The 12501-nt window shown below is 33.4% G+C and overlaps 2 protein-coding genes across 2 annotated transcripts; one reads left to right on the forward strand and one right to left on the reverse strand.

The window, feature by feature from the left end:
* The first annotated feature begins 170 nt into the window (after window positions 1-170).
* LOC107432802 (arginine biosynthesis bifunctional protein ArgJ, chloroplastic) lies at window positions 171-6345 on the forward strand. The gene is made up of 17 exons (XM_016043995.4): window positions 171-367; window positions 640-738; window positions 1047-1170; window positions 1320-1393; window positions 1512-1556; window positions 1629-1679; window positions 1764-1832; window positions 2018-2076; window positions 2338-2407; window positions 2845-2925; window positions 3010-3096; window positions 3440-3562; window positions 4190-4252; window positions 4647-4724; window positions 4804-4949; window positions 5804-5874; window positions 6120-6345. Exons 1-17 carry the CDS (start codon window positions 308-310, stop codon window positions 6200-6202), a joined length of 1383 nt encoding a protein of 460 aa, XP_015899481.3. The 5' UTR covers window positions 171-307; the 3' UTR covers window positions 6203-6345.
* Window positions 6346-7415: 1070 nt separating this feature from the next.
* On the reverse strand, window positions 7416-9640 carry LOC107432829 (uncharacterized). The gene is made up of 3 exons (XM_016044031.4): window positions 8913-9640; window positions 8305-8736; window positions 7416-8112 (listed from the first exon to the last, which is right to left on the reverse strand). Exons 2-3 carry the CDS (start codon window positions 8719-8721, stop codon window positions 7687-7689), a joined length of 843 nt encoding a protein of 280 aa, XP_015899517.3. The 5' UTR covers window positions 8722-8736; window positions 8913-9640; the 3' UTR covers window positions 7416-7686.
* Window positions 9641-12501: the final 2861 nt, after the last annotated feature.

Genomic DNA, 12501 nt, shown 5'->3' on the forward strand with positions numbered 1-12501 from the left:
TAAAGTATGTAATAGTGTCCATATTCCAAAATGGAGGTTGGGCTGTAGCCTGACCCAAATAAATATGTTAAAAATTTTGGTAAATAATTAGCATGATTGCATTCTCATTAGCTTTACAAACATATTTACCGTATTTACCACAACATTCTTCATCTTCGTCAAAATTTTGGGCCGCACGTGGTTCTACAGTAAAGTCAGTCAAAAACTCAAAAGCCTTCTTCTTCCTTCTGGTCTCTCTCAGTGCCACTCACCTCAGACAGCAATTCAACGTTACGACCACGAAACCCTAAAAACCAGCGGCAGAGAAATGTATCAATGTCTTCCTCACTACGTCTGTGGAAAATTCACTGCAATGCAGTCCTTCAAGGTCAGTATCTTAAAACTTCCCGTTTGGTTGTCCAGAAAATATTTTCGAAATTAAACAAATTTCTCCTTTTTTCTTTTTCATTAATTAGAACAAACTAATAAAAGAACTGATTTCACTTGAAGTTTGTTAAGCTTCTTTGTTCAAAGAAAAAGTTTTTATTTTATTTTTAATAATTTTTTTTTAAAAGCTGCCGAAACCAGTATTGGTTCAGAGGGAGCTGATGAATTTTTTTTTTTTTTTTTTAACCTCCGGCTTGCTTGGTTCGGTATCAGTGGGATATGAGAATTCGTGCCGTTTCGGTGAGTGGAAGTGATGTGTCCAATCTCATTCCAGCAGCACCCATTTTTCTACCTCAAGGACCTTGGAATCAGGTCGGCCACCATTTAATTCATTTATTTATTTTTTTTTTCTTTTTGAGTGTTTGCTTGATTTGCTATCGTAAAGTTCACATTTTGAAATTCCTGACTATAACGAAATTGCTAGTGGATTATTGGTTAGAAATTTTGAAACATTCCTCTTGCTCTTTGGGATTGTTTTGATTTTGATCTAGCACAAAGAATCGAGTATGAGCTGAGAGTGTGAGATATATAATAATTTCTTATGTATGATTTGTTGTGTAATTCACATTTACTGTTAAATATATAATTTATAGTAACTATTGTGAGCTGAGAGTGTGTAGATTCCTGGAGGAGTTACAGCTGCAGAAGGATTCAAAGCTGCAGGCATGTATGGTGGATTGCGTGCCAAAGGCGAGAAACCTGATCTTGCACTCGTCACCTGCGATGTTGATGCCACATCTGCTGGTTAGCTTTCACCTTCACAATCATTTTCGCAGCTATGCTGTGGAAGTTGATTTAAATTGTTGTTAAGTTGCATGTAGCTGACAAATTTTTGTTGGAGATGATTTTATCATAGATAATGGATAACTGATTTTATTGTTCATTTGTTTCAGGGGCATTTACTACAAATGTGGTTGCAGCTGCACCAGTTTTATACTGTAAAAATGTTTTGAACATTTCAAAAACGGTATGGTAGACCAACTTGTTTGTGTTTAGTTAGTGATCTCTTTGGATAACATTTTAGATTCTTAGTTATGTTTTAATTTTTGTTGTCATTTGCTAATAACTGTTGAGACACTTGTTAGGCACGTGCAGTTTTGATAAATGCTGGTCAAGCCAATGCTGCCACGGTAAGGTGTCATAATGTTATGTTACTGTAACTTAGTGTTTTGTGGCTGAGAGACCTTCCAAATGATGCCCAGGGTGATGCAGGTTATCAAGATGTGATAGAATGTAGCAATGCCTTGGCTAAGGTGCACAACCTTTGGCATGTTTTTGTTCTAGGAGGCTTTGAGTAGTCTGGATACTGATTATTTGTGGTTATCTTTATACTGCAGCTACTTCAGTTAAAGTCAGAAGATGTGCTGATTGAATCCACTGGTGTGATTGGTCAAAGGATAAAAAAGGTGACACAGCGCCAATAAATGTTAATTTGTTTTCTCTTATGCTTGTCAAAACTTATGTGCACTCTGAAGTCTAAAAGATTGGCTTTTACCTTAAAAGCTGTGTGGATGAACATTAACCAGTTATGTAATTTGCTCAGTTATATTTTTGTTATAAAATTAATTCACAATTTTGCTCTCTTATGCAGGGGCCACTGCTACAATCACTCCCAAAACTGGTTAATTCACTTTCATCATCAACTGAGGGGTAACAATTTGTATTTACACTGTTCATGTTTCCTACCTGTTATAATTGTTTTCTTGTTTTATATTTTTCCCTTTCTGTTTTTTTGTTGGAAACATTTAATTTTTGTGTTTTCTATTTTCTATCGTTATTATTCTTTCCACATTAATTTTTTTCCTATTGTTTTTCATTTCTTTTTATCTCATAGTAGGTGTCTTTTATTTATTTTTATTTTTTTTTCCCTTTTTGTTTGAACATTCTTGAATCTTATTAGCGCATATGCAGGGCAGATGCTGCAGCAGTGGCAATAACAACAACCGACCTTGTTAGCAAGAGTGTAGCAATTGAATCTCAGGTGTGCATGAACTTGTTTCCTATATCATTTTTGCAGTGTCATGACTTTGACATATGGTTATTGGCTTGGAAATTCTTTTGGTTAAAATGGTTGGTGATTGCTTTAAGCAAAAGTATTGGTGCCAAAATTGTGTGTAAAAATCAGGCCATGGTCTCTGTAATGTATAATTTTCTTAAATAAGCTGCTGATGCTATCAATTTTGACACCTTTTTTTTATTGCTTTTCCCTTATTCATCTATATATCTATATATATTTTGGGTGGAGGGGGTGTCTGTATGTGGGGCAAAGATGGGTGTGGCCAGTTCATATAATAGCTTCATATCATGTCTAAAGATCTTAAGCTCTATAAAATTAAAGTTCTTGGCTTCTTGTGATCGAAACTGTTAGATATTAGAACTCCAGCTGCTAGCCTAGTCTAAGATTTGTGAATTACACAGGTTGGAGGCAAAACTGTAAGAATTGGGGGAATGGCAAAGGGTTCTGGGATGATCCACCCAAATATGGCTACCTTACTTGGTGTATGTATCTTCTGATGATCCTCTTTTGATGTTTAGAAAAGCACAATATATAATCCTAACTTTTAATGACAATGTATGTTCTAGGTGATAACAACTGATGCCCTGGTTAGCAGTGACGTTTGGAGAAAAATGGTTCAGGTTGCTGTAAACCGAAGCTTCAACCAGATAACTGTATGTCAAAATGTTTCATTCGTTTCTAAAATGTTCCTGATACTTAGCATTGGCCATGTTTTTAGCTTAGAAGGATTAGAACTAGTGTGTCCTACTTAAAAGCACATATGATCCTTCATGCTAATTTTTCTGGCTGATCCTAACTGTATATGAGGTGCTTGATCCTTCAATCTTCTTCTCATTCGGCACCATTTTTAGCTTAAAAGGATTAGATCTGGTGTATCTTACTTAAAAGCACATATCCTTAATATTACTTTTTCTGGCTCACCATAACTGTAGATAAGATGCTTGGCCCTTCAATCTTCTTTTTCTTTTTCATGGTTGAAAGGGGATTTTATTGCAGGTTGATGGAGATACCAGTACTAATGATACTGTCATTGCTTTGGCCAGTGGATTATCTGGATCCACCAGAATATCTTCCTTGAACAATCACGAGGCAATTCATCTTCAAGCATGCCTTGATGTGGTAAGCTAAACTGACATTCAACTTATATATTTTTAGGGTAAACTATAGCATCCTCACTATTTCACAAGTTTTGCAGATGTGCCTCTATATCTTCAGAGATTACAGATACTTCTCCTTAATTTTCATTTTTGTTCCACATCCTCCCTACCGCATGCAAATTTCAAAATTCCCATATTTATAACTTCAATATGCAAAAGGGATGACTGGGGTGATAAAATGAAACATTCAATAGGTGGTCTCTAGGTTCTAAAGTATCAACAAGTTTCTGTACTTTCTGACATTAAAAAAGTACATCTATTTATCCTGTTAGTTTAAGGAGTTGAGATCTATGTAATGTGCCTATTACTTGAGTTTCAAACTTTTCTTGAGACTTTTCAACTTCTGGAATTAGGACTGAAAAATCACAAGTTTGTTTATACAGCTAACATATCTTTACTTACACTTAACACATATATGCATACAGAAAATCTACTTGCAACAACTTTTTCAGAATAATGCAAGTGATGAAACCTAGTCATTGTATTATATGCATTATACTTGTTTAAACACCACAACTTTTTCTTATCTTAAGCCAGATGTTCGGTTCAAGTTATTTAATACTCTACATATTTATTTTCCAAATACCAGGTAATGCAAGGTCTTGCCAAATCAATAGCATGGGATGGAGAAGGAGCAACATGCCTGGTTGAGGTTTGTGTCTTATTTTAAAGATTAATACAAAGCTTAGTAATTGCTCTAAATTTATACAGAAGTAGAATTGCTGAGCTTATCATTTGATACATGTTGTCCTAGAACAGCTTCTTTAGACATGTTGGATAATATTCCTGCAGTCTTTGTTGCTTTTCTAATATAAATTTTTGTATCACAAAGCAATTTTAGAAAACTTGCCTTGTAATGTTCCCTCTTATTTATGATTGTAGAAAAACTACTAATTGTTCTATGATTTGCAAATCAAGCATTATCTTGCCCAATGACTCAATGTGATACCTAGGTAGTCTTTGCATAGTACTTATGAACTTGTGCTTGAGCAATTACATTAAAAAATTCACTGAAATATTCATCTAATTCTAACTTGGATCTTTAGGTCACAGTGTCAGGTGCAGATAGCGAGGGTGAAGCAGCAAAGATAGCACGCTCTATCGCATCTTCTTCACTTGTAAAGGTATGATATCCAATGTTTACTAGCATTTCTGATGCTTTAGTTTAGCAATTTCTGATGCACTTCTGGCAATATTAACCAGGCCGCAGTATATGGCAGAGATCCAAATTGGGGTCGCATTGCTGCTGCTGCAGGCTCTGCAGGAATCTCCTTTGACCAAACCAAGCTTCAAGTAGTGCTTGGGAACATTTTGCTCATGGAGGGTGGGGAGCCACAACCATTTGACAGGTATTTATAACTCCTTTTGCAATTTACAAAAGTCACAAAGAATCAGTAATCCTTTTTCTTTCTTTCTTCTTTTTCTATTTTTTTTTACAGTAGAATTCCCACTCTTTTATTTTAGTTACTGATATACTGCCGCTAGAGACTCAACTTCTTTTGCTGCCTAAAACCATCTTTGGAGAGTGCGGCCATAACTCAATGACAATTTGCAAGATTTTTACTTTACCATTTTTAGGAAGGATAGGTATACTAGAAACCCAATCAAATTCTTGATATCTTGAGAAACCTCACTGTTAAGAAAACTTTCAATTCATTTCTTACTGTTAAAAAAATTTCAATTCAATATTAAATATTACTGTTAAATTTCCATCCAACAATTTTCTGTATCACTGCAATCATTAATCTGTTACAACTTTTGTTGTCAATTCTTTAGCTTGTTTCACTTAAAATGTTTTGTGGTTTGTAAATTATGAATGTACTCCCTTCTGTTAAGAAAGCTTTGCTCAACCTTACCTTCTGTTGAAGTTCCAGATGTTCACTACATAACAGTCGTTAATTACTTGCCAATCCAATACTCAAATCTTTTCCTCAAGAGATCACCAACCTAGGCTGTCTGGTTTCGTTTGAGTGAAGTTATGTCCACTGTTGTTCATTTTTATTCTGAAAGTGGAAATTAAATGAGAGATTGACTTGTATACTAGTTTAGAATGGTGGTGTTAAGCTGGTGTTCAATTTTGATACAGAAAACATTTGTCAAGCCCCTTTACCCATTGGCATGTCAGTTTTTCCCTTGTCTGTATGCCTTCTCATAGACTTCTATCCTTGATCTAGTGTCTTATGTGAGCTTGAAACTTTTTCAGGGCTGAAGCTAGTAACTATCTCAAGAAGGCTGGTGAGACCCATGGAACCGTTGAAATTAATGTGTCTGTAGGTAAGTTTCTTACGCTATCACAAAGCGTACTCAAAATTGCAGGCACCAAGCAGCATTTTAGGCTTTTTAAGTAGATAAATTTTCTTCGTGCAAATACAAAGAGATAATGTTTAATACAGAGAGACAATGGAATTAACCTGTTGAAAATAAGTGTAAACCACTTAATGGGGATCTCTCTACTGGCTTTGTACACCCTTATTTGTTCTTTGATCATATTTTGATGGTCTTTGTCCACTTTTCAACAGGTGATGGACCAGGACGCGGGCAAGCATGGGGCTGTGATTTAAGCTATGATTATGTTAAAATAAATGCAGAGTACACAACATAGGAGTACCTTATTGGGGCACTCTTGATTTTTCTGTAACCTAATTCCCACCCTTTAGGGATGCTATAAACCTTGAATCAAACTGCTAATTATCCAATAAAAACCTTGTCCGGTTTGGCCACACTTTGTGGTATGTATTGCTTAAATTATCTTAGAGGCCTACAAATCAGTCCTCCTACTTGCAATTCCTATCTGATTAAGAAAAGCAGTAGTAAGATTTCATTAAACACTGAAAATGGCTCAGCGAGTTATGTGAGAACGTAGGGAAAGAGCACCAATGCAGCAATGCAAAAGGCCGAAATCTTTATGTGATCCATCCTCCATCAATTATTCGCGGCCAAGTGGAGAGTCTAAAGGTAAACCACAAAGCATCATTTGTGTTATATACCTAAAACTAAATGATAATCTACTTTGTTGTGGTTGCTAGGCTTCTTGAAGGTGTGTATGGTAGTGCTTCGTAATTAGAAATTTCATTTAGTAGTGCTTTTTCTTCACAAAGAAACAACAAAAAATCTGATTTAAGAAAAACAAAACTCAGATTTCTTTAAACACTGAAAATGGCTCAGCGAGTTATGTGAGAACGTAGAGAAAGAACACCAATGCAGCAATGCAAAAGGCCAAAATCTTTATATGATCCATCCTCCATCAATTATTCTCGGCCACATGGGGAGTCTAAAGGGAAACCACAAAGCATCATTTGCGTCGTACCTAAAACTAAATGGTAATCTATTATGGCTGCTAGGTTTCTTGAAGGTGTATATGGTACTGCTTTTGGAATCAGAAATGTTATTTAGTGGTGCTTTTCATCACAAAGAAACAACAAAATATTTGATTAAAACTACTAAAAGTACTTTATTGTACTTTAAATTTTCAATTAATGCACCAAGTGCAACATTTATCGGAGAAGCACCTATCTAAGCACGCACTTTTTTTTTTTTTTTTTTTTTTTTTTTCATTTGGTGCTTTTTTTTGCCAAACACAACACTTTTCTGTTATTCACCTAAAAACTACAAAAAGGCAACCGAAAGAGAAAAAAAAAAAAAAAAAAAAAAAAAAACCTACATTTTTGCCTTGGCAGTGCCTTTAATAGTTTCAATCTGTTTCTAATTCCAATTCAGTCCTCAGGGAAATTTGAAAACAAGAAGCTTTAACACTTCATCAAGCACTAAACAGAGCTCAGCCAGTCGTGTGTGTGTGAACAGATGAAGAACACCAATAGACAAGAATGCCGGAAGGCCAAAATCTTTAAATTGCCTCACAAACCAGATACCGGTAAAATTCTATTTACAAAGAAAACATCATTATATCATGGAAAACAATCACTGCACTCTGTGCACCCACATTACTAGTAGCAAGCAAAGATCATTTAAGGTTCTACTACCACTAGTCAACAAAACCCATTTAAAAGCAAATCCACTAATAAACCAAACCATTTAGAATTTTACTTATTTATACACAAGCAGGCATTTCCCTCGGATACCCCCCCCTCACAGGGCTTCTGCAACAGGGTAGTGCATGTTAGCAAGCGATTTCTTCAAGAAGGAACTCCCACAATATGACTGTGGGTCTGGACTACCAACTGTTATATCATCAAATCCATTATTAGCCTCTACTATTCTCACACAGGCATCGAATGGCTTAGAAGACCTATCAGAACTCCCAACTGGTTTTCTTTGTTGCTTCTTGTCTTTACCTCGTGAAGAGTTCCCCCTTTGCCCTTTCTTTCCATCTTTCTTCCAATTCTTCCTGTTGTTCTTATGCTTCTGCTGCTTCTTGCCCCCCTTCACGGTGTGTGACATCGAATTAGGAGTAGGATCATACACATCTGGAGCCCAACTCACAGTTAGTTTCTTCGGCGGTGCACCTCGTTTCTCACGGCTACCTTTCATGGCAGATACAAGTTCCGAAGGAGTCTGTTCACGGCATAAACACCAACAGATACATAGCATGTCAATCAAGAGATCCAGAAAGCTAAAACAAGTAAAGAATCACAACATTTTATTTCATATTGACCAACTAGTTAAATTCACAGTAAATTTCCATATTGCAGCATTTCTAGAAATCATAATTGCAATCTATTGGTGAAAGGATTATACAACTCTTACAGGCAAAGATATGGAGCGCGTGCAGGCATTGTGAGGAGAGTCCCCGGAGAAGAGCCCCTTCGTTGCATTTTCAGGTTTCTCACCTGAAGAAGAATGACGTGGCAGAGTCATATTAGGACATGGAAAGGTTGCAGATTTCAACAGCAACTTTTGAGAGGACTTTCCCAACTCAGTTGTAGAGCTTCCACATTCATTTCTCTCATCCATGTTGCTGATATTAACCCCATTAGAAGCATGTTCCATTTCTTCAGCTTCTTGAATGCATAAAGTCTCAGCTAGAGCATTTTCAAGTTCATTAACCAAACCATCATGCTCAGTATCATCAGGCCATTGTTCTTGGTTCACAAATGACTGCAAACCTTCAAAGCTGTCTACAGATTGTGACTTCAACTTATCCCAATGAGAGCTAACGTCCATCTACAGACTCAGATTCTACAAAGTGCCCAAATACATTTAACATCTCAGCAACAATTGAGCATCGAATTCATATTCAAATTAATAGATTAAAAAAAAAAAAGCACTTAAATTTACAGCTTCTGGATCACATTTTCTATGACCCATTTATTATAATTAACTACAAGTTGATACAAATCCATAAATAAATATACCTTGTACAACGTTCAGTGCTGCAACAACCTCAGAAAAAGTGTTTCCAAAACGCTAACCAAGCTTTGTCTCTCAAACTATAATCCTTGACCCAAGTTTCCAATTTCTAAAACCAAAAAACAAAACCCCTTTCTATCTCGTACGGATCACGAAACGATAAGAGCCCCAGAAAAAAAGAACCCTAATAAATCGAAAAAAAAAGAAGAAAAACTGATTTTTTTAATAAGGAACAGAGAAAGAAAAGCCTAATGTTAACTAAGATTACCACGCCGATCACCCTTCTCGAGATGTTTCAGACGATGAGAGCAGGAGCGGCCATGGAAGGAAGTGACGGAAGGAACCAGAGGGCAAAGAAGGAGCTGAATGGGTACCGAAGGCATTATTGAATGCTCTTCGAAACCCCCCAAAATATTTTTAAAAACCGTACGGATACAAAACGACGAACACAACAACCTAGCTTCTGATTGAACAAAAATGAAAAAAGCGATCCAAGACCCAGAAATCTGATATCAAAAAAATAAAAAATAAAAATTGCGAAAAACAAGAAACGCCCAAAAGATGAGCGAGTGTTAAAAGAGGATCATTGTGGAGAAGAAAATATATGTCCGCTGGGACAGAGTCAGAGAGCGATTCCGAGAGATCAGAGAGAAGAAAGATGAGAGAAGATGAAGAAGAAGCCGACGATGAAGATAGATGAAGAGGTAAACGATGTGGAATTTTTCCGTAGAATATTTTCGTATTTATATGCGGAAAGAGAAAAGAATGAGAGAGAGAGAGAGAGAGGGAGAGAGAGAGATTAGAGGGTCAATGAGTCTCAGGGGTCCAATGCCGTATCAGGATCGTACACGTATCGAACTTTCCACGTCTACCTCTTATTCCCTGTCCAAGATTTTTATTGGCAAGCTCTCTAGTTCTTTTTGGCTGGGCCGGCCCAATAATTCTTCGATATATAACATATTTTTTAAAATTATATAACAATTTTTATTTTTCTAATACCAAAAATAAAAAATAAAAAATTATAACATTGATGTTTACATTTTTTTTATATATATAAAAAAAAGGTTGAAAAATTGAGGCTGACATGCCCTTAAAATTTGGAGTGATCTTTCGTGATTGAAATTTAAAGTTTTTACCAACTTCTCTATTAACATTCTTTTTCAATAATAAATGTTAAATCCAACGTTAAATTTTATATTATTTTATTTTAATAATAAATATTAAAAAATAATATGATCAAATTTGATATTAAAAATACAATTGATAAAATTGATTATTTCACACCAAAATAGCGAAAAAAGATACTTATGCCATCTTTAAGCAATGGCACACTAAAATGGCATGCCATTGAAGCTGTTTTAGATGTATGGATTAATATACTTAGATTATGTTATACAAAAGTTCATGCAAAAAAGACAATTTACGAGTAATGTATCCACCAAAACAAAAAATTTACTAGTAATGTTTGCCTTTTCATCGAAAAAGGAAGTCCTAGATTTTTACTAATACTACAGTATTAAATTTATGTATTAAAAAATATAATGATATGTAATTGGTTTGGGTTGAATTTTATTAATCTATTAAAAGAACTCACTTATTATATTTAATAATGTTACAAGCACAATTTAGTATACTAAAAATATATATATTATTATTTAATTAGTTCATATATTAGATAATTGAATCTTTGAAAAAATAAATATTATTAAACATAAATCAATACTTTTGATAAATATATTAATAGAATAATACCTATAACATTATTTATTGACATTTATATTACATGAATTTCTCAATTATTAATATATTATTACATCATTTACATATTTATGGTAAATGAATTTCTCACTATGAATATATTATCATATCATTTATATATTATTTGAGAAACAGTTTAATATGTGTCATTGCTCTTGTTTCTTTTATCCGACTGGCTATCAAGGTAGTCAAATTTTTTTTTCCCTTTTATTTAAAAAAAAACAAAAAAAAAAAGTTTCCCCAAAAAAGCCAACATAAATAAGTTTATATTCTCGTCGATTGTCAATTAGCCTAAAAAAGAATCAAAGATGACCTGAGATTTTCCTGTTTAAATAATTCTCAACTTGATCATCATTACTAAAAAACAAAACAAAACAAATTTTTTAATGAAAGCATAGAAAAAAAAATTCCATTATTGAAAAAAAGACGAAGAAAAGTATTGACATATGGCGACGGACGGTGGATCTATGATGAAGATTTTTACTTTTAATATTTAATAGATTTTTGATAGCTTTCTTATCTGTTTTGAGAACATGATAAAAGTTCCAAAAAGGGAAATGAAGGGAAAAGATGTATTTTACTTTGTGAATGGAGGGTGCATATTGAATTTACTGTGAAAACAGAAATAGAAATAAAAAATAAAAAAAATGAAGGAAGCCAAAAAATAAAATAAACAGTAGTATGATTAATTTAAGTATAGATACATAAATTTTTAAATAAAAATAATTAAAAATTAAATTAATTATTTTAAATTTAATAAATATTTTGATAATTTTATCATTATTACAAAATAAATAAAATTTAATAAATATATATTTTTTTACAGTTAGGATCGTTCGGATAAAATTGTATACGGACTAAAAAAAAATCAACACTATACAAGAAAAAAATATCAATTTTTCACTCAGAAAAACCAATGCTAAAAAAAAAAAAAAAACATTAGGTTTTTTAAAAATATTGGTTTTGTTTAGATTTTGTATCGATTTTACTTTGACCCACATACAATTCCATCCAGATGATCCTGTAGAATCTCACTTTATATATATATATATATATATATATATTATCTTTCTCGTCTTTGTTATTGTGGGGTTTTTTCTGGTTTTCTTCTTTTTAAAGTGTATTTGTTTCACCGAACTGGTTAGGTCAGGGTTGACACAGTTCCACTTGGGTGTTTAGGAAGCAAAAATAACGAATGAGACTAACTTATCCAAGTGGCATGCATAGCTTATCCCACTCGAACTCGAAGAGAACTCGATTGACCCGTGTCAACCCTTGGTCACGCTGTCCCAGCTTTTTCTCTTTCTCTTTGTAATTTTACTTATATAGGAAGTTAAACTATTTTTGTTTTTAGATAATTGTTTTTTTTTTATTAAATACCATGTTATAATTTAATTTTAAAACAATATATTAATATAATTTATGAATATAAAATATATTAATATAATTTATAGATGTGAAAAACTTATTAAAATTTTATATATAAATATAAATTTATAAATTTATAAATTTAATTAAATATAATATTTTAAATATAAATATATGATTGAACTATTTTATTTTTAAAAAATAATTATTCTAAAATAATTATAAACTAGTCCATTCAATTATATCGTGCATCAAATATATATAACTAATCAATCCTCCAATTTGAAACTTTACCAAATACAAAACTGTATTATTTCTTCCCACTTCATAATCCTCCAATTTGAAATTTTGCCAAATACAAAACTGTACTATTTCTTCCTACTTCTTTGACAGATCTAGATCTTCTTTGTACGATCAAATCCGGTTCAACACTATAATCTACCAAATGGCGCCGTTTGTATTTTCTTT

The sequence above is a fragment of the Ziziphus jujuba genome, chromosome 11 (genome assembly GCF_031755915.1).
Source record: "Ziziphus jujuba cultivar Dongzao chromosome 11, ASM3175591v1".
Classification (NCBI taxonomy): Eukaryota; Viridiplantae; Streptophyta; class Magnoliopsida; order Rosales; family Rhamnaceae; genus Ziziphus; species Ziziphus jujuba.

Bases quoted from the DNA above. Each gene is read 5' to 3' on its own strand.
- LOC107432802 (XM_016043995.4), top strand. From the start codon at position 308: ATGTATCAATGTCTTCCTCACTACGTCTGTGGAAAATTCACTGCAATG. The intron at 3,563-4,189 runs GTAAGCTAAACT...TCCAAATACCAG, and splicing joins TTCAAGCATGCCTTGATGTG to GTAATGCAAGGTCTTGCCAA. The intron at 4,725-4,803 runs GTATGATATCCA...AATATTAACCAG, and splicing joins CATCTTCTTCACTTGTAAAG to GCCGCAGTATATGGCAGAGA.
- LOC107432829 (XM_016044031.4), bottom strand. From the start codon at position 8,721: ATGGACGTTAGCTCTCATTGGGATAAGTTGAAGTCACAATCTGTAGAC. The intron at 8,113-8,304 runs GTAAGAGTTGTA...TGCCGTGAACAG, and splicing joins CGCGCTCCATATCTTTGCCT to ACTCCTTCGGAACTTGTATC.